General features: G+C 43.0%; 2 protein-coding genes across 6 annotated transcripts in view; one reads left to right on the forward strand and one right to left on the reverse strand.

Moving 5' to 3' along the window:
* The window catches only part of PPP2R3A (protein phosphatase 2 regulatory subunit B''alpha), a 33,854-nt gene extending 15,950 nt beyond the window's left edge, over positions 1 to 17,904 (reverse strand). For 2 of the 3 annotated variants that reach the window (XM_081912436.1, XM_081912435.1), the window contains exons 1-2: positions 12,618 to 17,904; positions 5,765 to 8,142 (exon numbers count right to left, since the gene is read on the reverse strand). In XM_081912436.1, coding sequence (XP_081768562.1) covers positions 5,765 to 7,717 — 1,953 coding nt within the window. In that variant the 5' untranslated portion in view covers positions 7,718 to 8,142; positions 12,618 to 17,904. Of the gene's footprint in view, positions 1 to 1,324; positions 5,722 to 5,764; positions 8,143 to 12,617 lie in introns of those variants that run through there. The other variant, XM_081912437.1, reaches the window with a different exon arrangement.
* Positions 17,905 to 18,122: 218 nt separating this feature from the next.
* The window catches only part of ARMC8 (armadillo repeat containing 8), a 54,508-nt gene continuing 46,427 nt past the window's right edge, over positions 18,123 to 26,203 (forward strand). For 2 of the 3 annotated variants that reach the window (XM_081912442.1, XM_081912443.1), the window contains exons 1-2: positions 18,124 to 18,328; positions 22,997 to 23,073. In XM_081912442.1, coding sequence (XP_081768568.1) covers positions 18,284 to 18,328; positions 22,997 to 23,073 — 122 coding nt within the window. In that variant the 5' untranslated portion in view covers positions 18,124 to 18,283. Of the gene's footprint in view, positions 18,329 to 22,996; positions 23,074 to 26,203 lie in introns of all 3 variants that reach the window. The other variant, XM_081912444.1, reaches the window with a different exon arrangement.

The raw sequence follows: 26,203 nt of genomic DNA on the forward strand, positions 1-26,203 counted from the left end.
CTTTCCTAAGTTCCTAAAAGAGCACCCATTCAAAGTTCTTTGAGGAAGTGGACAGGTTTCTTGTAGCTTAAAGAAGTCACTGAGCTCCAATAATAATCTGATAGGAGAACATTTGTACTTATTAAGAAGATTTATACCCCATCTTTCTGTGACAAGACACTGGTGTCTGGAGTGCTCCTCAGTCAAGCTGGCTTCTGCTCACCAGTCAAGCAGTGTCCTGCCCATCTCCCCTTATGTTTTCTGCCACCTCTGTTGTGGGTTGGATGTCTGGTGATGGGCAGTGAAAAGTGCCTTCCTTGATAGCTGTTTTGAGGAGCTTTTAGGAGCTTATTCCAGGATTTCTTTTGTAACTGGATCCTGTCTGGGAAACTGTTAAGTTAGGATACAAAAGCTGCTCAGTTCCAAGATCACTGGGTAGCTAGGTTTTGGTTTCTATGTGCAAATGAAATTAGTAAGATGGCTACGTGAGTGTACAGAATTACAAAATTTCCCAAAGAGGCTCTAATTGTGAAAGAGGAACAGTGGAAGAGGAACAAATTTGCCAATAAGATGATTTGGTTCACACCCCTTGTGCCAATGTTTTATGAGAACACCAAGAAGTGATGCTCAAATAATAATAGGGCATGCAAAGCTTGCTGCAGACCCATCTCCTTGCAGGTGTCTCAGTGCCAGACTGAATAAAAACTGCTTGTCCGTTTGCATCCTAAGACTTATATTTACATTCCCCCAGAGTGGCTGGGGAAACTCAGCCAGATGGGCGGGGTATAAATAATAAATTATTATAAATTATTATTATAATGTCAAGCTAAGCTCTCAGCAAAAACCTAAGACCCCTTCCCTGCTTTTTACTATCAGAAGGCACTTTAGCAGCTAGAGATAACAGGCAGAATACTGAAGCACAATCACACATGACCTTTCCCACAGTCATTGGGTTTTAATCCTTAAAACATATTTTCAGCAGTGGAGCTTTCCCAACACAGCTGACATTTAGGGTCACCAAGGAAAGCATGTAGCATATAACAAACAGAAACACACTGGAGCATTTATTTCTTCAGCAAGTGGCAGACAAGTTTTAATTATTTTCAACTAATAATCTTTATTAGTGTTAATATTATTATCTTCAAGAGAAAAATAGTTTTCGACTCTTTCCTCTTGTTTACCAATAGGACCTTTGTGTGCTAAGCCGGGAAGGCCTATTTTTAAACCTATGGGTATCTGGTGCAAATAACCTTCTGAAAATAGAAAAGCCTGAGGGAGACACAGTTCTGTCCCCATATCCAATAAAAAGATACAAAGAAGTATAAAAAGAAAAGCACGTTCAAACCTGGGCCTGCTGGAATGACTTCAACCTCTTCTTGAAGCGGGATGGAAGAACAAAATCACAGCCTTTTGCAAGGAAAGCTAACTCTCCTCGTAAATCTGGGTCCCTTCGCAGAGATGTTTCTTTGATCATCATCCTGGCTTAGTTCCTGAGCAAACTTTTGTCCCAGCAGAGGTATCAAGTCCTTCCGGGAGATCACTTCAGCCACAATGAGCTATTTTCTCGATTTGGAGTTTGGTTTTTTTATGGCCAACAAATTCTGAGCGAAACATACCTTGCCTTCTTCTTACTTACAGCAAGGATTATTCAGTCACTGTACCTAGACGCAAGGCCAAAGAACCTCCCCCCGCCCCGACAGTCAAATAATCCCCGAGTATGAGTACTTCTGGGTGTCTCTTTGCAATTCTTTATCAAGAGACATGATCTACACCAGAATCTATGTCCCTGCTGGCTACATGACAGTCAGAGAATCTGTCCTTGGCTTGTGATACAGCAGAGGTATTGTGGGAAGGGAAGCACCCACCACTACTACCAGTGGTGCTAAAGTTAGACATACTGCAGAAGTAGCTAAATATATCACCTTCCCAGATAGTTCTTATTTTATGAGCTTCAGAGGTGAAATTTGAGGTGCGAATGTACAGCCATCAGCCTAAGCTGGAAGCAAAAACATGCTGCAGCTTAGTCCTCTGTGAAAAATTGTGTTATGAGGTGCCCATCGCACAATCACACAATTTTCTAATTTGAACTATGAAATAAAACACTTGGGACTCTTTAATTGTTCACCTTTCTCTCTTACTAAGGAAAAATTACCATAGCTGTTTCCTACAATCCAAAGGGACTGCACAAGAAAAAATATACGTGGCTGGTTATCAAGCATTTTTCTTCCACATTCAAAAGCACTAACAATTAGTTCTTTGATACTTACTCTGTAATAAATGTGCTTAGGATTGTGCTGCAGGTGGGTTTTTTTTAGAAGTATCAGGATAATCAATTCAAGCATAAGAAAGCAATTATTTAAATATTTCCTTTAATGCTTCATTCTTTCACTTATTTTTGCTGGACACCACTTTTCAATCAAAGGCTTATCCTTATGCTAAATTTAATTATTTTGAAGCATTTATACACTGTTCAATATTTCAAAAATCTCTTAAATAGTAACACACAGTACTAGAAACTAAGCCCCTCTCTATATGCCATTTCGAAAATCCTCAAGAAGGTAAAGCAATTTGGAAAGTCTAATTAAGTGTACTCTTCCCCAAACCTGATAATTAATGCTATTAAAAAAAAGAAAAAGATTAACAACCATTGCCACTACCGTATATATAAAACTTTTATTTCAGAACTTACAAGGAATTTACTGTCTGCAATTACAGTTTGCTCTGGAACTCAAGAAATGCATAGTTTTTCATAGTGGCACTCTGATTTGGTACATGAAGAACTAAGTTTCACATGTTTATTATTTTACTGTTTCAAAAGGGATAATAAAGCTAGGTCACCCAATTGCATGTTCCAAGAAGTGATATGATGGCCAGCAGGTTCATAAAGGTATGTGGGGTCTCAGTTGGATCAGGAATAGATATATCAGCAGTTGAGACTATGGTATTCAAGAAATTTATTTAGCTTTGTTCAAGACTGATAAAGTAAATATTTTGTTTATACCAGGAATCCTAAATGTATTTGTCAATGTGATTCTGTTTCCTTTCTTGTTCATTAAAAGTATTTGTATACCACCTTTCATTTCAAATGGCATTCCTTGTTAACCTTTTTGCTAGAATTATAAAATTATATTACCCCGCTATTTTAAAAAATAAAAATTGGCTTCAATTACTTTCTTTTTTCAATCATCACACATAGCCATTGCATTTTGTGTTTTGAAAACATCCCTGTGTTTTGAAATAGGAGCATCACACATTATCAATTTCCACAGTCTGATAACATTTCCATACAGGAAACTGTGGCTGTATACGAGCAAGTATGTCTATCATTGGAACATAGGAAACGGCCTTATATTGAGTCAGATCACTGGTCTATTCAGCTAAGTGTTATCTATATTGACCAGCAGCGGTTCTCCAGGATATCAAGCAGGAGTTTCTTCCAACTCTACCTTGAGACACCAGAGATTGAATCTGGAACCCTTCTGTAGGCAAAGCTGAAGCCCAACACTTGCTATGGCCCTTCCCAAATATTACTTTGGACTATGGAAGCAATATTCTCTATTGCGCTATGAGACACTAGTACAAATCCAGAATCACTAGCTTGAGTATTATACAGTAAGACTGTGTCTTGCTCTTGTGCAGGGGTTACATTCCAGGGGGGCAGTGTGCAAAGTCACAATCATGTATAGTCAAAACAACCCCCTGGAACTGTCCCTGCACCAGCAACCTTACCTTCCTGAGTATTTTGGGGCCATCCAAGATCTTGTGAAAGCCTCCAGAGACCGCAAGAGAGTTTCCCAGAGCCTGGTAATCAAGAGCTTTTAAGCTCTCTGCCTTGCTTGCTGGGATCTTGGAAACTTCCATGTGGGCTCTGGAGGCTTTCGTGAGATCTTGGATGGCCCCGCAAGACCTAACACCACCAGAGCCCGCACAAACATTTCCCAGAATCCGGTAAGCAAAGCAGGAAGTTTAAAAGCTATTTCTATGCCAAAATAACTTTAAAACTCTTTGTCTTCTGGGCATTTAATTGCTGAGATTTCAACTAGCTGGCTGCCAAGCACATAAATTTGAAATCACACAATCCATAAGAACAGCCTGCTGAATTAAGGAAATGGCCCATCTCGTCCAGCATCCTGTTCTTACAGTGGCCGACCAGATGCCTGTGGGAAACCAGCGAGCAGGATTTGAGCACAAGAGCACTCTCCCCTCTTGTGGTTTCCAGCAACTGGTATTCAGAAGCATTGTTCTCTCCATGTGTGCTGGCAGAACATAGTTATCATGGCTAGTAGCAATTGATAATCCTCTCCTCCATGAATTCGTCTAATCTAATTCTATTTTAAAGTCATCCACGTTGGTGGTCATCACTACCTACTGAGGGAGCAGGATCCATAATTTAACTATGCACTGCCCAAATGAGTACTTTCTTTTATCCATCCAGACTCTTCCTACATTCAGCTTCATTAGATGTCATTGAGTTCTAGTGTTATGAGAAAGGCAGAAAAGCCTTTCCCTATCCACTTTCTCTATGCCATGCATAATTTTATAAACTTCTATCATGCCAACTCTTACTCACATAAACAACTCAGCTCAACTCAATTATTTTAAAGTAGTGATCCTACTATACTATATAGTCATAACAGTGGAAAAGAAATGGGAAAAGCATTTCCAGGGAGAGGGGAACATGTTCACTCCATTTTTCCAGTTCCAGCCTCTCTTATACAATTTAAAGGAGATATGAAACTAGACCAGAAGTTAGTAAGTGACTTCCATGTACAGTACTGAAAATAATTTAAAATAACTTTTGAGACAATTTGAGAATGTGTTCTGGATGCTGAGAGAGAGAACATTAGGATCACCCACTTACCTTTTGCCCTGCACTTTCTAGGCACAGATCAGTGGTTTCCTGGTCAGTGTCAGAGTGCTTTTTCTTTCCCCAGGAAAACCTGTCTTTACCGCTGAATTGGAACAAACAGCAATTCAGGTTTTTTGCAGGTTGCTGTTTGCTCCAGTTCAGTGGTAAGGAGTGGGTTTTCAAAGAGAAAGCACTGGGGGTGAGGGAGCACTTGGACATTGAGCTTTAAAATGTGGACTTGTGCATAGAAAAACAGCACAAAAACAAGTCTGGATAAGCCCATAGTGAGAATTATCCAAGTGAAGCCTGCCATACTTACAACAGACTTTACACACATCTGTTGCAGCAGTAGTGGCCACGCACTTCTGGAAGGTGTTCTGCAGGGTACAGCTTGAAGTACTATAAAACCATGTGAAACTGGATTTAGTAAGGCTATGGAAGGACATAAAAATGAAAATGTACCCCATAGGCAATCGTTGCTTTACTGCAGGATTCCTCAAATTCAGCCCTCCAGATGTTTGGAAACTACAGTTCCCATCATCCCTGACCACTGGTCCTGCTAGCTAGGGATCATGGGAGTTGTAGGCCAAAAACATCTGGAGGGCTGAGTTTGAGGAAGCCTGCTTTACAGTATCACCAACTAGCTAAAAAACCCCTATAATCTACAGACAGCCTACACGCACACTTTCACACATGGCAAACATGTGTGACTATTTTGCCATATGGACAAACAATGGGAAGTATGAAAAGGTGGCAGAATTCCACATTGTATGTACACAGAGTGAAACATACAAGTATACACATACATACATAACGAGTATATAAACATATATAGAGTATAATGTACTTTTCTATGCAGAAGTGATATTCATGTGGGAAATTTGTTGCGTGTGTATGGTCCGTAACTGTTACATAAATAAAGATTTGCATTCTTACCTTTATAACCTCTGGCATCTGTTGAATAAGTGCTGGGACAGGCTCTTTGGCAGATGTACCTATGTAGCTTTGCTGAGCAGCTGTGATGGAGGGAGCAGCCAAAGTTTCCTGAAGAATGTGCATCACTTCCTTCTCTTTTGATAAGCTTCCTTTGCCCATTCGGAATTCTACTAGTTCCTGGGCAAAGTCTTCAATACTCTCCAGAATTCGCAATAAAAGGGTTTTGTCTTCATCCTCCATTTTATGACCATTGGTTTCCATGAGTTTTGATAAAGAGGGAGAAGGACTTTTGTCTACAGGTGAACAGACTTTGCCTTTATTTTCCAGAGTCAAAGGTTGGCTAATATGCTTCAAACATGCAGGATTAGTCTTAGTGGTAGTCTCTCTCAGAGTAGCCTCCATTTTCTGTGAAAAATGTTCCAAATCCAGGAGAAGTTTGTCTATTTCCTCTTGATTATTTTTTCTGGATTCACCTTTAGAAATCTGAACAGTACAATCAAATCCTTGAGTGTCTGAGGTTGCTTGGGTGGAGGTTTGGGGCAGCATTACAGGTTGAAATAAAGTAGGTGATGTTTTAGTTGAATTTCCAGCAGAGTCTGCCCTTTCTGTTTTCTGCTCATTGCTGTCTGAATTAACCCGTCTTCCTCTCCTCTTAACACTTGATACACTGCCCAATGCCTTTTCTCTATCTGATTCTTCCATAATGTACAGAGTTTCTGTGGGAGAAATGCAGTCTGACGGGTTTACAGATAGTAACTGAGGTAGCGCACAAGCATCATTTGTAGATTCTAAGTTTTCCTGCAAAACTTTTGAAGAAATCTCTATTGGAGTGTGGGTAAGTTTTGCTGAGGAGTTTGTGTCAGTGCTGTTCTGGTTACCTCGTAAGTTTGAAGTGAGAGATTGCCTTGGCACAAAGGATGGGGAGGACACAACATCTTCGTATCTAGGTGGCTGTTCATTGCCAAATACTGGAGGAAAATTAGACGGCTGCAAAGCAGATAGGCTATTAATTAGTTCTACCATGTCACCAGGCTCAGTTAGCCCAGACTGTCTAAACTCAAAAGGCAGTTTTTTAATATAAGAAGAAAATCTTGACATCAAATTCATATATATCATTTCAGAATTGGCTAAGGAATCATTACCACTTTCTCCACTGGCACTCCCTGAAGATTTCTTCTTGATGCATTGCTTTATTATATCAGTACACTTCTTCAAGTCCTCAGAGCATTTGAGCAAGATGTCCAAGCACATCTTAATATCTCCACTAGAAGAACCATCCAGCTTGTGCTTTTCCAAAATCTGTGCAAGAAAGCTATCCTCATAGAGAGTCTGCATTGGTAAGGAAACTGTAGAATTCACATTTCCCTCTACTGAGGTGCTGCTGACCTGCCATTTCTCATCTGTTGAGGAATTATGTGACAGGCCAAAGGGAGGAGGGGAATTTTCATCGTTGCTGAAATGGCCATAGATCAAGTCAAAATCTAGTGACCTTCTATTGAATGGGTCTGACTTAACTTTTCTTCCCTTTCTATAGGTTACTTGATTGGAAGAATTTCTGAGTTTTTCAAATGAAAATTCTTTTATTTTCCCACTAGCGAGATTTATGGCTTCTCCAGTGATATCTTTCAGACTTGCAGTGTTTTGAACTGAAGACCCCTTTTTGAGCCTTGGGTTACTAGGAAGGATTTGATGATAATCTTCATCCCCAGACAAAGAAAGGGAATTTTCAGGCATTGAAAGTCTGTGGGTCAGATCTGAACCTCTAAGGTTGTGTGCAGGGACTTTAATTAGTTCTGCACAAACACTGTGGTGGGCTACTATGCATGCAACTCCTTGCTTAAATACCTGACATGCCCCTGTACAGTAATGCACAGCATGTTGAAGTCGACAATCTATCACAACACTGCTATAACAATTCACTGTTGTTATTACACGTCTATAGGTTACTGCCATAATGATAATTTTAATTGGCTGCACTATAAACTGAGCTAATGATTCTGTTAACTAAGAAAATAATCTTAAAATGGGGAAAAAGTAATCCATTGTCAACTGTAAGGTAGCTGCTGTCTGTGTGAAATTTAACTTAACCAGTGAAATGTGCAAGGCTAATTTATGGCACACTGATTACATTTCATTATTTATTGAGATACTGAAAAGTTATCTCCCACACAAAAAGTACCGTACTGATGAAAAATTGCTCCCCTTCTCTCAGTCTAAATAAATGTTAGAGGTAGAACTGTAGAACTTCAGCCCACTTGAAGAAAAAAGAAGGAATTGTTTTCTCTTGATTTGCTGTATTGAGTTTCAGATGCCATGTAGAAGCAAAAAGCATGTAGTGTGCTTAAACAATCCAACTCTTCCATTAATGTGGAAGATACCTGCAATGACAAATTGTAAAAATAATGTGAAACTTGCCATTGGACTTCACCTGCTACTTTATCTTTTATACATATATTATTGCAACAGTGTATAATTGTATAATGCTTATTACGGTTGGCCTAAGAAATTTTCTGCCCAGGGCAAAAAGTGGTCGTTCCCCCATTCCATTAACAGAAGCTGACTGGACTACTAGCGGAATTAGACTTTTAAAACTGGCAATGCAATAGCATCCTCCACTGCCTCTGAGGCTGGTAGGCTTGTCTAGGGGGTGCATGATAAGTCATGCAGCATACACAGGTGTGGTCTGACCAAAGCAGAGTAAAGTGGTACTATTACTTCCTTTGACACAGATACTTCTGTATAGTAGCCTTAGTCTCCAAAGTGTTTCCTGAATCATCATTTTAAGACTGTGACAAACCTGCAGATTGAACTAATATCAGGCTATTTATTAGTAACATTTTTAAATCTCGTCCTACCCTTTTTATTATTTATTGTTTAACATCTAGCACAAGGAAGCGCTCTGTGAAACTCTAGAGCCTGCTCAATGCTTTGCGGTTTTTGGTTAGACAAAGTCATAATGTTATTATCCCTATTTGCTTTTTCCCCTAACAGACCAAGAGCACTGCAATGATTTCTGCATTGCCGGGGGGGGGGGGTTGGACTACATGACCCTCATGGTTCCATCCAATTCTACAGTTCTCTGAGTCTACTGCCTGGGGACGGATTGATTATGGCCTCCTCTTGCTCATGGGTGTATATTTAATTATTTATTTACTTAGTGCACTTCTCCATCATGGAGCTCCATCATGGAGCTCCATCATGGAGCTCCATCATGGAGCTCAAAGCAGTTCTCATGGTCTCTCAATCTAGACACCGACCAGCCCAAATCTTGCTTAGCAAGGTGGCTGCATCATGTGCTCTCATATTCCATTGCCAGTAGTTGCCAATAATCAGTTGGCAGCATCAGCAATGGATGTATGTTTGTTCTGTCTTCCTCCTTTCATTCCACTTCATCTACCTCTACTGTCTTTACTCCCTCTCATTACTGTTTAATGACCACCAGCAAAACATACATTCTCCACTTTCCTGCCGATCAGCATACCTCCTTGTAGTACTTTCAATGCCCTAGTTCCTCTGCCCCATGTCCAGCTCCCACACCAAATATGGCAAGGAGGCATGTTGAGGGCCAGGAAAGTACCTTATCGGCAGGAAGGATTTTTGTGACAATGAGTCTGGAGATCATGATGCATCCTCTGCTTGTTCTTTTCCAGTGCTCAACATGTTCACAACTCTTTCTGCCAAGGTAAATATGAACCATAGAGGAAGCCAAAGGAAAGAAAATTGAGAAGGAAACACAAGAGTGTTACAATACTGTATTCCACAGGTAAATTAGAATTTATATTCACATGGCAACATAGGTTATATATAAATACATCTCCATCCCTCAAAATAACTATTAATATAGGCAAGGATCACCATTATATATTTTTTTCTTTTGCTACACATTTTTCTAGGGAAATAAGAATAACAGGAAGCAGAAGTGGGGGCGTGTGCTTCTAAATCTATAAATGAAGATATCAGATTAGGAATCTATTTGTGTGAATACAAGACTTCATTTCTGTGTTGAGGCATCAAATTTTTCTTACTTAGTTCATAGTGTTGACTCTTGCATTTTAGACACTCTGGTGAAGTAATTTGGAAATATGAAAATAAATACTAGCATTCTCTCCTATAAGGAAGGAGAATCACATGAAAACTAGCAGTCTGAATATTCCTTTTAAAAATATCTTGTTCTATGGCTATAAGCAGGAATGCAGCTGTACTTTTGTGGATATGTGAATTGGCTTTCCTTTTCCTACTATCAACTAAAAAAGTTAGAAGGAGCTGAACCAGGACTACTCCTATATATTGTAGTTCTTGAGGGTTGGCCTAGATAACCCTTGGGGTCTCTCCCAACTCTACGATTCTATGACTCTGTGACTGTTCATGACCAGTTTGCATTGAACACTGGCCAAGCCTGTGGAATATTTGGAATATTTACCTAAATGTCCCTGTAGCTACATGTTGCAGGACTCATAAGAGGACAAAGTATTTTACATTTGCTGATCAAGGAACATCGGAAGATCAAGCCAACGGTCCCTAGGCAAAGCCTAGCAAAGGTGCCCATGGAAAGATCACAAGCAGAACCTGAGCACAAATGCATTCTTATTAAGTTTCCAAGGAATCCCAGAGATTCTAGCAGCTCAACTTTAAAACACATGTGGTCTATGAATACTGATGCCTTTTGCTTCTTTACAATCTGTGACACAGTACCTAATTTCCCAAGTCTTACTCAAGCACTTCTTTCCAGGCTCAAAAGACATGACCTGTTCTTCCTCACCTGAACTCAGACACCAGTCTCTGTCTTACTACACCTGTTGCCTATTTATCTTCGTATCTGCTTGCTTCTATAAAATACAATGCACATGCTGTAGACAAATCTACAGTGTACTCCTGCAAGGTCTCGCAGTGGTGACAGGATCTGACAGCAGAAGCGGCAGTGGCCTGCAAGTCCTCGCGGCAAACGCCTGCAGGGACTCACGGCAGTGACAGGAGGTGACGGCAGCAGTCGCATCCTGCGAGGCCTTGCGGCAGTGGCAGGAAATTCCAGCAATATTAGTGGCAGCCTGCAAGGCCTTGTGGCGACACAAGCAGTGGGGCTTGTGAGGCCTCACCGTGGTGGCAATAAGTAGCTGAGGCCTGCAATTCCTCCCGGCGGTAGTTGGAGGCAGTGGCAGAAGCTGTGGCAGCCTGCCTCAGCAAGGCCTTGCTGGATACCTTTGCTTCTGTCTCCTGCCACCAGCGCAAGGCCTTGCAGGCCACTACTGCCACCGCCACGACAAGGCCTTGCAAGCTGCCGTCACTTCTGCCACCGCCACCCACTGCCATGACAAGACTTAACAGGCTGTTGATTATTGTGCCACTGCTGTCAGGCTGCTTTTGCTTCTGCTGCCTAGCAGGCCTGCTGGCAGTCACAGATTATTTGTATTCACTATGACTCATCATCGTATTTTGGAATATCCTGAATACCACTATTTGGTAGCCAAGCTTCAAACCAAATAATAATAAAAATGGGCAAGGTGGGGCACCTGCCAAAGGCCCACAACGTGGCAGAGGATCCATTGCTAACCTGAGATGCTGGGCCAGTTTCCCAATTCTCAATGGGAGAGTTGCATGGCAGCAGCAAAGATCTGACTCCTCCCAGCAGCTTCAAATCAAGAAATGAGGCTGCCCCAGAAGCTCCAGCAACATTCACAGGGACTTCTTGGTTAAAGGTCTATTTCTTGTTGGGTGGAGTGTAGGAAGAAGTAATGTAGCACATTTATTTTGAGCCCTGAGGGCTTCTTCAATCACAAGGGTGTTGTTGCTCAGCTCCTTCTTGGCATCTCTGAAGCAGCGAAATGGGTGACTGTTCCAGAGGCTCCTATGATATCATCAGAGCCTCTAGGGTGATCATACATGTCCTAAGTTGAGATGCCTGCAAGGAGCTGAGCAACGGCTCCATCCAGCTTCAAAAATCCCAGTACTCTCAGAAAATATTCTCTGTGGCCTCAAAGCGGCTCTGTCAAGGGAAAATGGGGACTTTGTTTCAGAGAATTCTGCAAGCTGGGAGAGACGCTTAGGAAAAGCAAAACAACACTTCTGCCTCATCTGCACCAAGGGAGATAGTAATAAGGAGCACGAAAAAGTTGCAGCTCTCCTCCAGCCGTCCCCCCAATGAGAACTTGCCCAGTGTCCTTGCGATATATAGGTGGGCAAAAGTGAGATCTGGTGCAAAGAGAGAAAAGACAGCGGGTGTTGGTGTGTGAAACGGAGCGGCAGAGTGTGCGTGTGTGTCGGAGCAATCACAGGATTGTGTCAAGAGGAGACCCAAAGGCAGAGAGTGTAAAGGAGGTAGGGGAAAGGCAGGAAGGGAGCTGCGATGGGCGGGAGGAGAGGGAGAGAGAAAGGAAGAAAGAGAGCGGAGAAAAGGGCGCAACAAGAAACGAGCTGCAAGAAACGTGCCCCATGGGCACCTGTGCCCGAGGGCCCACCAAAACCTGCAGCCGGCCCTGACCGAGGGGCAAATCGACGGCGCTCCCCAGGCGTTAAAAGCGGCTCCCGCTCCCTCCCTGAGCCTCGGCTGTCACCCGCTCGCCCAGCAGACGCAGAAGCTGCTGGGGACAGCCGAGGCGCCCGAGCGCCGCGGAAGGCGTTGGGAATTATTGAGGTGCCTCTTGTTTCGGCCCCGGCCGCTCCCTCCTCCCCGCCTCCTGTCCCACCAAAGTAAAACGCAGCCTGGATTCAGACCGCAGACGAGGCTTGGGCGTGGGGGGGGGGGAAGGAGGGAAAAGCTGCCTCTTCGGCGCCACTTTGCTAAGTTGTTGAGCGCAATTAATAACGAGCAGTTGGCCGACAGCGCCTGAGGCGGACGGGACAGTAGCTGAGCACCTACCCGCCGCCGGGGCGACTCCCTCTCCCATCGTGGGGCGCTCTTCTTCGGATGCAGCCCTCCTCCTCCTCCTTCCTCCACCCTCCTCCGGGCCCAGGGAGGCTCTGCCTCTTTTCCTGTCCCTCCCGCGCGACGAAGGGGGCGCCCGCCGAGCGCGCTCAAGTGGGACTGGGGAGGGGAGGGGAGAGGCGAAGGCGGCGGTTCCCTTCCAGGAGAGGGCCGGGCCACGGGTACAGCATAACAGAGCCCTGCCCGGCTGCGACTTCGTGCTAGGGACGCCGCCCGCCGCGCATAGCTCCCGCCTGAAACTATTTCGGTGTCCCGTGCCTTAAGCCCCAGGCGGCAGTGGGACGACGGGTGGGGTGGGAGAGACTTCTGCAGCCGAGCCCCGCGTCCTCTTCGCCCTGCTCCGTCCAAGGGAAACCGCCCTCTCGAGGGCCTTGAGGATTCAGACAAGCTGTTCTCTCGGAGTTCAGGCTCTTAGGTGGGCGTTGAAACAAAAGGCCAACGCCCTCGATAGCAGAAAAATGTGGAGTTCGGCTGGAAGCGCGCTCTGCAGCAGAGGAACGTTTCGGAAGAGTCGCGGCGGGTCTCGAAAGATTCAGAAACCAGGAGGGGAAGGAAAACAACTCGGGTTTTTCATTATCCGCTTCTAAACCACATGACTCTGGAGTTCTGGATCCAGATTATGGAACCCTTGAGTGTAGCATCTGTGAAATGCCAGCTACAGTTTCCGGACTCTTTTGACTCCAGGCCTGTTCCAGAAGTGCACCCGCCCTATACTATTTGGCTCATACTTGCTTAACTCACCGCACCCATCTTGTGTACTCACTCATCAGCTCCTTCCCCATAGGGCTGGAATAGGCTCCTGGTTCTTTATTCCATTCAGTGGTGTGAGTGTATATATAGTAGGAAGAAGGAACTTGGGTTTGATTTAGCTCTGTTCCTGAAAGAAGCTGTAGGCTAGTCCAGATCATGCATCCATGACCAATGCTCAAACTTGGTGCTTCCAAAAATTCAGTAATTCACCTAGGCATGAAGAACTGGAGTTTGAGCGCTAATATTTAACAAATAAGCATTGGGCCAGCTCAGGGCTATTGAAGTAAACCACTTGATATGCATTACATTTTATCAAAATACACGCACAGATAGAATAAGAAAAAAATATCCTTTTCAAGTTCAGTAGTAAACAAAAGTGGATAGGTGAGTAGCTGCACCTATCTTCATGGGTTTTCAGAAATTGCTGTTTGTCAGGATCTCCTGCCTAGTGTATTGTTTTTATCTCTTATCTTAATTCTTAAGTTTTTGTTATATGCTGCCACTTTCCCAAGCAGTTAAAAGTTCTATGGGCAAGGTTTAGTTTCCTTTGGATGAGAGAAGCAAAAGAGGCACTCTTCCAAAGGCAGCATCAGAGATAACAACTGTACCTCAGGGATGCTTCAGCCAATTCACAATCTCTGACTAGTATCCCAGCTGAAACTGCAAATCTGCCTTTAGCTGACTCTCAGCCTACTTCTTGTCTGGGGTGTTTTATCTTCTAAACTCGTATTACTTTCTAAATCTAAAGGGTGGATTTCAGGCCACCAGGAAGGCATCCACATTCATTAAGAAACAAAAAGACTATTTTGCCAAGGCTCTAACTTCCATCAGAGACCACTTAAAGCAAAACCAAAGTAGTAATCAAGATGAGGCAATTACAGAAAGAGAGGGCAAACTGCTAAGCAACATCATGATAGCTGGTTTTTTGAGAATTCTACTGGTCAGGAGGATAGCCTACCTCATTCTCCAGTTCCAAAGTAGCAGAGCAAGACAATGCTCATGAGTTTCATGGCTTGTGAGAAATTGCTACTGTAGGATCTTTTGCCTGGGGCATTATTTGCCTTTCCGGTCCAGGTGAACCAAACCAGGATAGTTGTTGTGAAGTAGCCCTGCTTGTCAGTATTTCTGTCTAGACAATAGCTGCTGCTCCAGTCCAAAAATAACAAATCTAGATAGGATGCACTTGTACTGGTTTTACAGCTGGTCATAAATAAAAATGTTTCAGGATCTGTTAAGATGCTCTCTCTCAGACTATGTGTAGCAACCATCACAGCTGGTATTTGTTCATTTGCTTCACTTCTTAGGATTTCCTGTATTAGCTCTAGGTATTGCAAAATCATATAGAACATACTGTGCCAGTTTATGATTTGATAGGAACTGCTATCCCTAAAGATCTGTTGCTGGAAACTCACCTTGCCTTTCTGTTGCATAGAAAATAATATTATAAAAAACACCCTGTCTCAGTATCTATCTGTGGGACAGTAGCTTATTCTCTAGTAGTTCAAACATTGCAAAAAGACAGTGGCTGTCCTGGCCACTAAAACACACAAAAGAGACCCTTTTTTAGTAAGCAAAACTTTATTCAGGCAAATAACAGTACTGTCTCAGCAGCAGACACAAGGCTTAGGTGTCGTGGTTCAGAAGTTCAAGAGCAAGAAGTTCAGAATGGGACAGTAGCAACAAAGATCTCTCAACTTTCCATGTCCTGTTCACCAAGCTTTTAAAGACGAGGCATGGCACACACACTTGCCTTGTGGAAATCTTGGGACTGCTCCTTGGGGTCTGATCCCATGTGTGAAGGTGAGGCCCAATTCTAGGCAATAAGACTGCACCTTCCTGCTACTAACAGCTCACTCTTCCCTTGGCTGTTCCAATACCTCCCCAAGCTCTAACGAGGCTTTCCATTTGGCAGGAAAGTTGGGGAGGAGAGCTGGCACCTTGCTCCCCCTTCTGAAGGGGCTCAAACTGGGGTGGAAAGGGGAGATCTCCTCCAGCCCAGGTTCCCATCCTTCAGTTCTCCTGTTTATTCCTCCTCCTGCATCAGGGCCTGCCAATCTAAACCTGATCCCAACAGCACTGCAAGGCTCATGGGGTCACTTGGGCCAGTCTCGTGGATTAACAAAAATTGATATATGTTTGAATTCTGGAACAGAATCTGCCTTTTTGGTCCACATATAACAAAATATTAAAGCTGGTTTTCAAAACAAAAAACAGTAAATCAGTATCACCTTGTTAATTTGTAGAAACACCATGTGTGTGATATGTGGGAAATTGCATGCTGTGAGAAATTATTTAACTTCGTTTCATACAAAGAACATTAACTGTAGGTATACCATATAATGATAGCAGGTTTAAAAACAGCACTATAACATTATTGTCAGGATGTCCTACCTTTTCATTTGTACTTTCTCTGGTCCACATTTTAGGGAGAATGCCTGCATTAGGCTTATGAATAGCAAGATGTAATTACATGCACAGATCTCCCACCTGCAAGGTTGGTTATTTTTTATTTTTTTTAACCAAACAACCAACTATTTGTCAGGACCTCCCATCTGTTTAGAAACTAATTATTTAGTTCAGGGGTACCAAAACTATATTAAGTTCATTTGATTCCGTTTCTTGGGAGTAGCAAAGAATGATACCTAGCTTTCAGAAAGTTTTGCTTGTCACGTTGTGTCTGAACTTCTGCTTTCTCTTAAATTCAGTGGCTTGCTTGTGCTTTTCTCATAAGGTTCTGTGACATAATGCATGTTGTGGGCCTTACCTGAAACACAATCTGCTTCTCCAATCACAATATAGCAAAATATCATAGCTGGTTTTTATTTTATTTTTTAAATTTTCAGGATCTTCAATATTTGTACCAGTTTAGAAGTAGCAAATCTAAGTAAGATCTGCCTGTGGTAATATTATGGGTTATGGTAAATTGCTATATGTCAGAATCTCTAATAGCAACTTAAGAGTTACAGTGGCTCTATAGCCAACATATAGCTATTGAGAAACAAGAAGAAAGTATCAGCATGCTCAGAAAACCCCAAAGTTTGCAGAAGTAAAAATCTTTAAGAAAAAATACTAAAGGAGCAAAAAAACTGCCTCCCACAATACAGACCCAAAAAGACTGAGCATGTGCTTAGTGGCCATTGAAAGTTTTTAAATTTACTAGATTTGAATAGTGCAGTAAAAATAGGTTAAAAATGGGTTGGCACATCCATTTACAAAAGAGAGGAAGAAAAGGGGCCCTGCTTTGTCTTGGGATCTTGAAGACTGACTAACTGAAAATTGGCCACATCTCTGTTAGTCGTATCATCATTATTCCCTGCACCTCTGCACTCCAGGTCTATGCTAAGCACATGTTTGCAGCTGGTTTTGTTTGCTCATATGTTCAAAACTATGCTGGTTGCATTGCTTGAGCTGCTGGGGTTATATCTAGCTAGATAGGGTGCATGCACATTTTTTAAAAAGAAAAGTTTTTTGATATGCCAGATTTGCAAAAAAGCATTATATAATTTTAGATTGTCTGCTGCTTCAAGCCAGACAACAATTTGGAATCACACACATGAAGACTGCCACTTCCTTTCACCCTCTCTTCCTTTCCCACCTGAATCTGCAAGGACAAACTTTAGTTCTAAAACAGTTGTTTGAGGAAGAGTTCTGTGCAAAAGGGTGTTTTATTTTTTATTTTAAATGACATTTTTGCTGGTAGCTGCTTGTTTAGTAATAGCTAATTGTTTGCATTCTGCAACAGGCCTGTCAATAGACTTATGATATGCTTAAATGCAGTCTGCTGCTCTGGCTGACCAGCCAGATCCGGGCAGCCATACAGATGATGAGCCCTTTATCATTTTAGAACACCTGGCACCTATCTTTTCATTTTCCAGGATCCTACAATTTCAATCTCTGTGCGCTCACCTGAGAGTGAAACCCATTAAACAATGGGATTCACTTCAGAATAAGAGTGCATGATTAGATTGTTCTCTTTCCACTGTTGGCCTATCTCTGCTATTCATCAAATTCTTTATCATCTTGCTTGTGTACTGTGTATTGCATATGAAACAATGTACCACAGGGCAAGTTACTACAGTTGTATGCTGTTGCTGTATTTACATGAAAACTAATAAAAATTATTTTTGGGGGAAATTCTTGATCATTTTTCCTCCCTTGCTCATCTAGTGTTGATGCAGCCCTTTAACGCAGTCTATGTCACTTTTGTACAGCACCTAATCTGTCTAATCATAAAATTTAAGGCGATGTATGGATTCTGAAAATTACCGTGCGTGTAACCATAAACAAAGAACACCGAGTGAAAGTCAATGGGAGCGTTTATAGGGTTATGGTCCGGGGTTGGTGAAACTCTCTGTCTCTCGCACACAAACAGCGATAGCTCAATTCTTCCTCCCACTCACTTCCAAGGACAGATTCGGACAGGTGGTTTCGACTCTGCGCACGCGCATAAGCAGGAAGCCTCGCTAGCCTCCCTCCGTCTCTCATTGGCCCAGCGCCGAACCGTCTCTAAAAGTAGAGCTGGCGCGTAACGATTCTTCTTCATCCTTAAATTCCGCAAGCAGGTGGGAGTAAATCCATCTACTTCCGGCAATAATCCCGCCCACCATCCCTCCCTCCCTCCCAGTCCCCGTTGGCGCGTGCGCAGTGTCCGCCTCACGGAGAAGCAGTTTGTTTTTTTCGTTAGCTGATTCGAGCCGAGCGGGGCGTACTCCCTTCTCCGCGCTCTCCTCTCCCGGCGATGTGGCCGCGCATGGCGGCAGCGGCGGCGGCAGCAGCGGCAGCAGCAACAGCAGTCGTGGCTCCGGCTCTCGCGTGGGGTTGACCGGCTAGCACTTCTGGCGCGCACCAAGATGGCGTGTGTGTTGGAGACGCCGCTCCGCATGAGTGTCTTGTCGGTGAGTGGAGGCCTGGGGCGGCGCGGCAACGGCGGCAGCCGCCGGTCCTGGGGAAGGGAGTGAGGCGCGGCGAGGCTTCCGTGGGACGGCTCTCCCTTACCTCGGCCTGGAGGCGGCGGGTCCGGCCGTGCGGTGCCTGGCGGGGCGAGCGAGGGACTGCCTCCTTAGGTTGCCCGCCGCGGGTCCCGCCCTCGCTGGTTGCCCGTCCCGTCCTCGCCCTCGCCTCCCCCCGCGGCCTCGTCTTCGCACTGGCTCCCTTTCCCCTTGGCGGACGTCCGTGGGAAGGAGAGGGCGGCCGGGGGTGGGAGAGAGGGCTCCTCGGAGGGAGGGCGACGGCTAGCCGTGCCGCGTCAGACCACTTCTGCGTTTAATCCCTGCTCAGATGTCACAGGCATGATGGCAACCGGCCTCGTTGGATTCTTGTGGGAGTGAATAGCTTTCCCAGCTGCATTCTTTTCCTCTGCTACTTATGGCCTTGCGTGGTTATTACTACTTTTTAATTTTTACTGTACTATTTCACAACGCACAAAAGGAAGTCCCCATTGCAACGCGACTGTACCTTCCAAATGTAGCATTTTTCAATGCACACTCTGCCTTCGTGTTCTCTTGCCCATGTGCCAGGTTCATGAAGGTCCTGCTGCAGCTGTCCAGTCTTTAGTGGAGGTGTACTGTGTGACTTAGGCATCAGTGCAAACTTGGCCACTTAACTTGTTGGACTTGTATGTCCAGATCTTTTAAAGAAAAAGTTTGTTCCAGTTTCAGTATCCATCCATAGGGATGCTGCCTTTGTACAAAAACTGACAATTCCTCCTACTTTCACCCTGAGAAGAGAGGGGCTACATGTTCTGTTGCTTGTTGAACCTTATGCACAGGAAGTGAGTTGCGGTTAAAACCAATAGAAATGAATGAATTTAAACTAACTCACCTGGATTGAGGCTTGTATACAAGCTTTCTTTCAACTCACCCAAGTAAGAAATTGAATTGAAAATTTTGATTACATTTGCCAGGGGCTGTGTCAACTTCTGTCAACTTGTTCTGTTCAATCCTGGTTTGCTGTCTCTTGGTTGTGTGGACTCATTTATGATTCCATTCTCATTCCCTGGCAGCAGTCAGGCTTGATTACAAACCATATCAAAGTTTTTTACTCTTCTGACGAAATGCTAGAATTCTCTAGGATCTCCCTCTTGAATTAGATTGGGACAGAAAGCATTGCCTAGTTTGGTAGAAGAAAAGTATTTCTTAATTGCAGAAAAGGGTTATTACCTAATGTAGTGATCTTAACTTCATTTTGATAGTTCTGATGTGTAAAACAATCCTTGATCCAAGCTAAAAACCAGGGCAGTCAAGTTGAACAAACTTTGTAAAGTTTTTAAACTTAGTGTCTCCTAGTTTCTTTCTATGATCTAGTTGAGATTACTGCATTCCTGCATTGCAAGGGGTTGGACTAGCTGAGCCTTGGAGGTCCTTCAAACTCTGATTCTATGATTCTCTATCTGGATGGTGAAACCCTACAATAAGAGCAGTTTGCACAACATTCCACATCTCCTGCAAGATGTCATGGGGTGGTACAGTTTACAAAGTGTTAATTGCACTAAACTTGTTAGTCTCTGAGATGCGGTACACTTTGTTGCTTGAGACTATTGCAGATCTTCTATTTACTTGATGCTTTTTCACTTCTGGCAATCTTGGTACATATCTCTTGGTTCCAGCAAAAATGAGCCATCATTTACAAATTGCTACCTTAGACAGTCAGATGGAGGCCCTAAAAGTTGCAGACAAGGATAATTCAGGTATTCATATAGCCACCTTTACAGGTAAGTATCAGCTGCAGAGAAATAAATAAAAGCTTAAGTTGAATTATAGGCAGTTTTTATTAATGCTAAACTTAATAGTGCTGCTTTTTCTGTCAAAAGCTTTTTGTAAACAATATCTATAAAACACCTATCTGCATTGAATAGGCTGGTTTCTGTCTCCCCCTCTCTATTTTGAAGTCTTATCCATCAAGGTTGAGCTTGTTGGTCAGTTATTGGGAGAACTGGATACCTAATTAAGTTCCCCACCTAGATAGAGAACTGCTACTTGGATTAAAAGATTTGGAGAAAATCTCTTCTGCTGCTGCATCCTAAGTTTTCTGGATAGTTCCATCTCAGAATCCTGGCAGAACCTTTTATCTTTTCTTCCTGCTGCATAGCAACAAATTGGAAGTCTAGAAGCATTGTGGTGGCACTCCTTCCACTATGAGATTGTCTGCATTCCTGTGGATCTTGCTCCTCCACCATAGGTGACAGGAATGAGAATCGGGGTGAGGGTGTCTCCCCATTTTCTCTCTAGGCTCTGTTATTACAATATGGGATTAAATGACTATTCAGTATGTTGGCTGCCCCAAGGTGAGAGAGCCTGTTGGTGGAACCAGTCTCTCTCTCACCCGCACCTCCACAGGGTGAGAGATGGCAGGGGAGTGCATATACCCTAGGTAAGAGATAGGGTTGGCTTGCTTGTTGGAAAAGCAGTATACAAATATTAAATAAAACTGAAAGAGCACTTTGATTTTAGGAGTGAATGGGCTCGTGTATGTAATAACCCAATAAAATCAGATTCATAGGCAGCAGCACCAAATGCTGAAGTGCTAGCTCTAGCAAGCACTGGAAAATATTTTAAATTTGTAATGCCAGCTTCAGAGTTTTCCAGTTGTTTCAGTCATCAAATGTCCCATTCTAGTTCATGGTACCTGAAAAGGGAGATGCACCCTGGTATATGTACAGGTAATGGTCACACTTAGTGTGTGAGAGATAATAAATAAAGAAGATGGAGTTGGTGATACAGCATGCTGAATTCAGTAGCCAACTCCTCTGCTCATGCTTGGTCTTGAAAGTATATATATGAGAGCCATGTGCATATTAATTATGAAAGGAAAAAGTTATTTCCGCATTAACGGCTTGTCCAGAATCTTAAATTTCTTGGCAAAGAGATCTAGTCATTTGTTGGGGAAATCACTGGGTTTTAAGTGAAACTGGAGTATAATCTGTATGCTATTGGCCAATGGCTTTAAACTGTGTTCTGTGGAAACCCTCCAGAACTTATCCCAGATTCACCTATGGGAAGATCAGTAAGAAAAAGCTTGCCAGCCATAGGGCTGTGCAAGAAATCACTGGTATTGAAATGGCATTGAAATGATATCCTGATAAGTGTTTCAACAAGGCAATATACCTGTGAACAAAAGGTGGAGACTTGACAGCTTCCCAGGGGGTAGCTCAGCTGAATGGATAGTTTGCAGGTACTTTGCAGGCACCAACTCTTTTGTTTTGTTTGCTCTCTCACTCCTCCCTCCCTCCAAAGCCCTCCTTCAAACCAGCAAACTCTTTCACATCTTTCACACTGCCTCTCCTTGCTTTGTTTGCCCTCCCCTTGCTGAGAAATAAGGAGAGTGGCTGTCTGCAGCCAATTTACCTGTAACCCCTTGCAAGCACACAAACCAACTCTTTAAGCCAGGGGTAAGCAACCTAAGGCCCATGGGCCACAAGCGGCCCACAGGGACCATTTAACCAGCCCCTGAGCCACTCCCGAACCGAGCCGCCCGCTCGGTGAGTTCCCGCGCACTGTACTAAACTGGCGCAGTGCAGCGTGGGGACTCCCTTCTGTGGCGCCAGAAATCGCATCTGCGCAGATGCCAGAAATCGTGGGTGCGCACAATCCAGCCCAAGGACGGATCTCTGCTACAGTGAGCCGGCCCAGGTGAGGTAAACCTTTCTGACCCCTGCTTTAAGCCTATGTTCCTCCTCTCACTCAAAAGAGCTCAGCTAATTATGCAGAGCCTGCTGACCATCCAGGAGGAACTAAAGTGCAATCTTGTACATGTTTGCTTGGAACAAGTTGCTTGGATTTGTAGGATTTCAATCTGACAATACATATGTAGAATCTGACTGGAAATGCAAATAAGCTAAGAAATGTTGACAGACTTAATCTCAAACTAGGGGTTTAAAAAATCAGCAAAAAAAGCAGGTTACAACGTTATTTTTCTGCAGAGCAAAATGTCTTTAAGATGCTGGAAATACTTATGCACATTCTGAAATTAGTTCTTCATATCTATTCTGTGAACTTGGAAAGAACACATGGGGGATGTTTTTAAAAAGGCTTCAGTTGAACAGTAGCTCACTAGTGGATGATGTTCATCTAATAAATCTGAAAGCAATATCTGACTATTTCTGATAATTGCTTATAACTAAGCATGGCTCCTGAGTGTCTATAGTGCTTGTGCTTAAACTGGCATAGGTTTATATTTCTTACAAGAATTATTGTTAAGCATAATGGTTTATTTCAGTGCAAAGAATCAAAACACGCTCACCAATGTATTTATAAACGGGGTGATATGCAACACTGTGAGCAGAATTCCTGTCCTCCCTTGAAGCCACCTACTAGGTTGGTGTGTGGGGTCTGTATCGGGGAAGAGAGGGAGGGGAAGTCCTGCTTCATGTGCAGGAGTTAGTTTCACTGATGGTCAGGCACAATTGGCTATTGCCTACTGTTTTGTGAGTTGTTCTGAGCTCACATTTGTTGGAAAATGCATACAAAATACTAAATTATATCAGTGTGTTAGCTTCCTATGTACTGTTGCTTCCTTGAGTATTTAATTTTAGAATGCTAAATGTCTGTAAATGTCTTTGCTTCCAGGAAGTCACGGCTAGCAGTCGCCACTATGTTGACAGATTATTTGATCCTGATCCCCAAAATGTCCTGCAGGGTGTCATGTAAGTAATAATCTACTTGTATGTTATCTTGCCATTAGTTCTGTGGGTTTGTGTGAAGCTTTTCCATAGCTTGCTTTTACAGGTGTATAGCTGTGCATCACTTACTTGAAGTGTTACTGATGAAATGTATTTTGATACTACCTTCATGTAGAATAGGTAACAATTCTCTTTTTTTACTAAGGCTGCAGTACCGATTGCATTGAAGTCAGAGGTATTTACTTTTGAGTAGATATGGTTAGGATAGCACTGTTAATCTTTTTCTTTTGATAGTATGAAGGTCTCTAAGTTACTTTCTGTATTGTATTTATTGCTTTATCTTCCAAGCCTGATATAAATCTCCTTCTTTGCTGTCCCATGCCAGTACTCACATGCACTTGGGATGAGAATCCCTACATAGAATATTTTAAAATACAGACACACTTATTGCACTTTGCGATATGGATGCAGCTGTAAGCAGCCTGGCCCTTTCCAGGGGAAGAAAGCCCCACACTGCCGGCCCTCTTCTAGCCACAGGAGCGGAGCTGGCTAGGGCTGGATCCAGGTTTTTCTCCTCCTACCTCTGCAGCTAGGGGGGCCCGGCTTACAGTAGTGTAAGCATAACTTTTATATGCACTGGGAAACAAAAACAAAAAAAGCCATTTGGGAGAGGGAGCTCATATATTTGACACACAGGATCCTTCTCATAATGCTAAACTGATTCAGCATACAGTCCGAATGAGGCTAATGAGGGAAGACTGTGGTGTTGTTGATTTATGAATCAATTTCATAAATCAAATTTATTATTATAAATAATATACTAGCACAGTTCAGACACAAGAAGGAAACTATGGTTTCTTCCTCTATTGTGAATTTGATATGGCAGGCCTCAAGCTTTTAGCATCTCTTTCACATGTCAGAGAAGGAGAAACTATTCTTGTATGCTTTTCCTATGCCCTCCAAATCCTGTGCTCTGCAATTTGTTTGGTTCTCAAAGTTTAATATTTATGACTCTAGAAGCCAAGCATCATATTGGTAAAACATCTTGGTAAAACAACATTGCCTAGTATCCACTAGTCTTTGCTTCTGGAAAAGTCTGGATGCTTAGGACTGTGTCCAGTGCTGCAGCTCTGCTGGTGCAACTGACTTTTATGTGTTCCATGGAGTTTCCCCTTCCTCTCTTGTCACCTTCATCCCCTTGCACTCCGAAGATAAGCACTCCAGTGTTAGGAATGGCCTAGAACAGATTTTGAAGACCCCAGGCGGGGGGGGGGGGCAGGAATACAGAAGTCCTTTTTCAGCGGCAGAACCACACAGGTGCAGCACTGGACAGAAAGATTAAACTTCAAGTAAACAATCTTTAAGAAGATAGAATTTTTCATGCTTGTGGGCTGCATGACCATGAAGGGTCTGGATTATACTTCTAGGTTGTACAAAGATACTTCTTAGTAGAAACCAATGTATATTTATTTAAACTATTTTTATTCAGTTCTTCAGCCAAAAAAGACTCCCAGAGTGGCTTACAAATATCAGCAATAAAACAGTTCGTTCCCTCAGTCTTGCAACCTAAAGGGCATGACACACAAGGAAAGGCAATTGGGAGAGAAGGGGGGTGGAAGGTAATTCTGCCACCATTTGTTAGTTAGCATTCTTGCAGTAACCATCTGAATTTGAAAGATTTCAGTGAGAGGTTGAAACAAAAGTTGCTGGTCTTTTCAGAACAAGAGAAGTAAACCAGGAAAATAAATTTCTCAATTTGATTCTTTCACCGATCTGCTAAAAAATAATCTCACTTCTGCAAATAACACTATTACACAAAGGAGGAAAACTAATAGCATATGTGACTCAGGGTACTATGTCCCCCTCATTTGACCCATAGCTTTCAAAGGAGTAATGCTTTCGAGCCTTTCCATGAGCTTTGCCGTGACAGGCCAACTCCATCAGTCCTCACCCCTCAACTGTCACCTTGGAGCAGCCATTCCATTGGGCAGCCTAAGTGGAAGCGATAGGAAGCAGAAGACTCATCCCATCAGCTTTGCTAGAGGTCCAGCTCCATCAAACAACTTCTGCCCCTGAAATTTGCCAGGAACAACTACCGTATTTATTGCTCTATAAGACTCACTTTTTCCCTCCTAAAAAGTAAGGGGAAATGTGTGTGCGTCTTATGGAGCGAATGCAGGCTGCGCAGCTATCCCAGAAGCCAGAACAGCAAGAGGGATTGCTGCGTTCACTGTGCAGCGATCCCTCTTGCTGTTCTGGCTTCTGCGATTCAGAATCCCCCCCCCCCCTTGTTTTCCTCCTCCAAAAACTGTCTTGTGGTCTGGTGCGTCTTATAGAGCAAAAAATACGGTACTTAGAAATTGGTGCCTGAGTTTTGATTTTGATTTTCCTCTTCTTTCCCTGTTCATTGCCTATGTGTGTTGTTGTGGTTTTTTTAGACTGGAAGCCCATGAGTAGGGACTGTCTTGTTGGATTGTATGTAAACTGGGAGCCTTTTTGGCTGAAGAGAGAGGTACAAATGCCTTAAAATATATAATCTTCTGACCCTTCTCCAGCTCTTTATGCAAATCTCAGAACAATTCAAATGCTCCTCTCCTTCCCAAGCCTTGGACTTTAGGTAGTTACAGCTATTTTAGTATATTAATCTGTTAGCCAGTTTCTCCAGACACTTATGTACCTCTGGTAAACTGACAATGTAAACTAGTTTTGTGGCAGGTATGCTGAAAGAAGGTGATATTTGTCAGCTTTCGTTGCACTGAAATGTTTAATAGGTATTCTGTGATTGTCAGTAAAACTGAATTTCCTACTTTGGAGGTGGAAGCTTCCCTGTTTGGGATATGTGATAGTGCATGCTTATTAATCTATCAGTATAGCTATCCTATAATGAAGAGATTTATTTATATGGCACTATTTTTTTCACATCTTACGTGTATCTTTTCTGTAAACTTGGGAGTGTAGTGTCTTAAGACCACCATGTCTTTTTCTCTGAACACAGAAACATATTTGGCATTTGTTGAGCACTTATAAGATTTTGTCCATAAACATTTGAATAATGCAATCTTTTCTCTGTTGCCTTTTCTTGTTCTGTGATGTTGGTCATATGTGCGTGTGGAATTCTGTATGTTTTAGTGACTTACTGAATCCCAAATTGCTA

The sequence above is a fragment of the Podarcis melisellensis genome (genome assembly GCF_964234715.1).
Source record: "Podarcis melisellensis genome assembly, chromosome: 5".
Lineage (NCBI taxonomy): Eukaryota > Metazoa > Chordata > Lepidosauria > Squamata > Lacertidae > Podarcis > Podarcis melisellensis.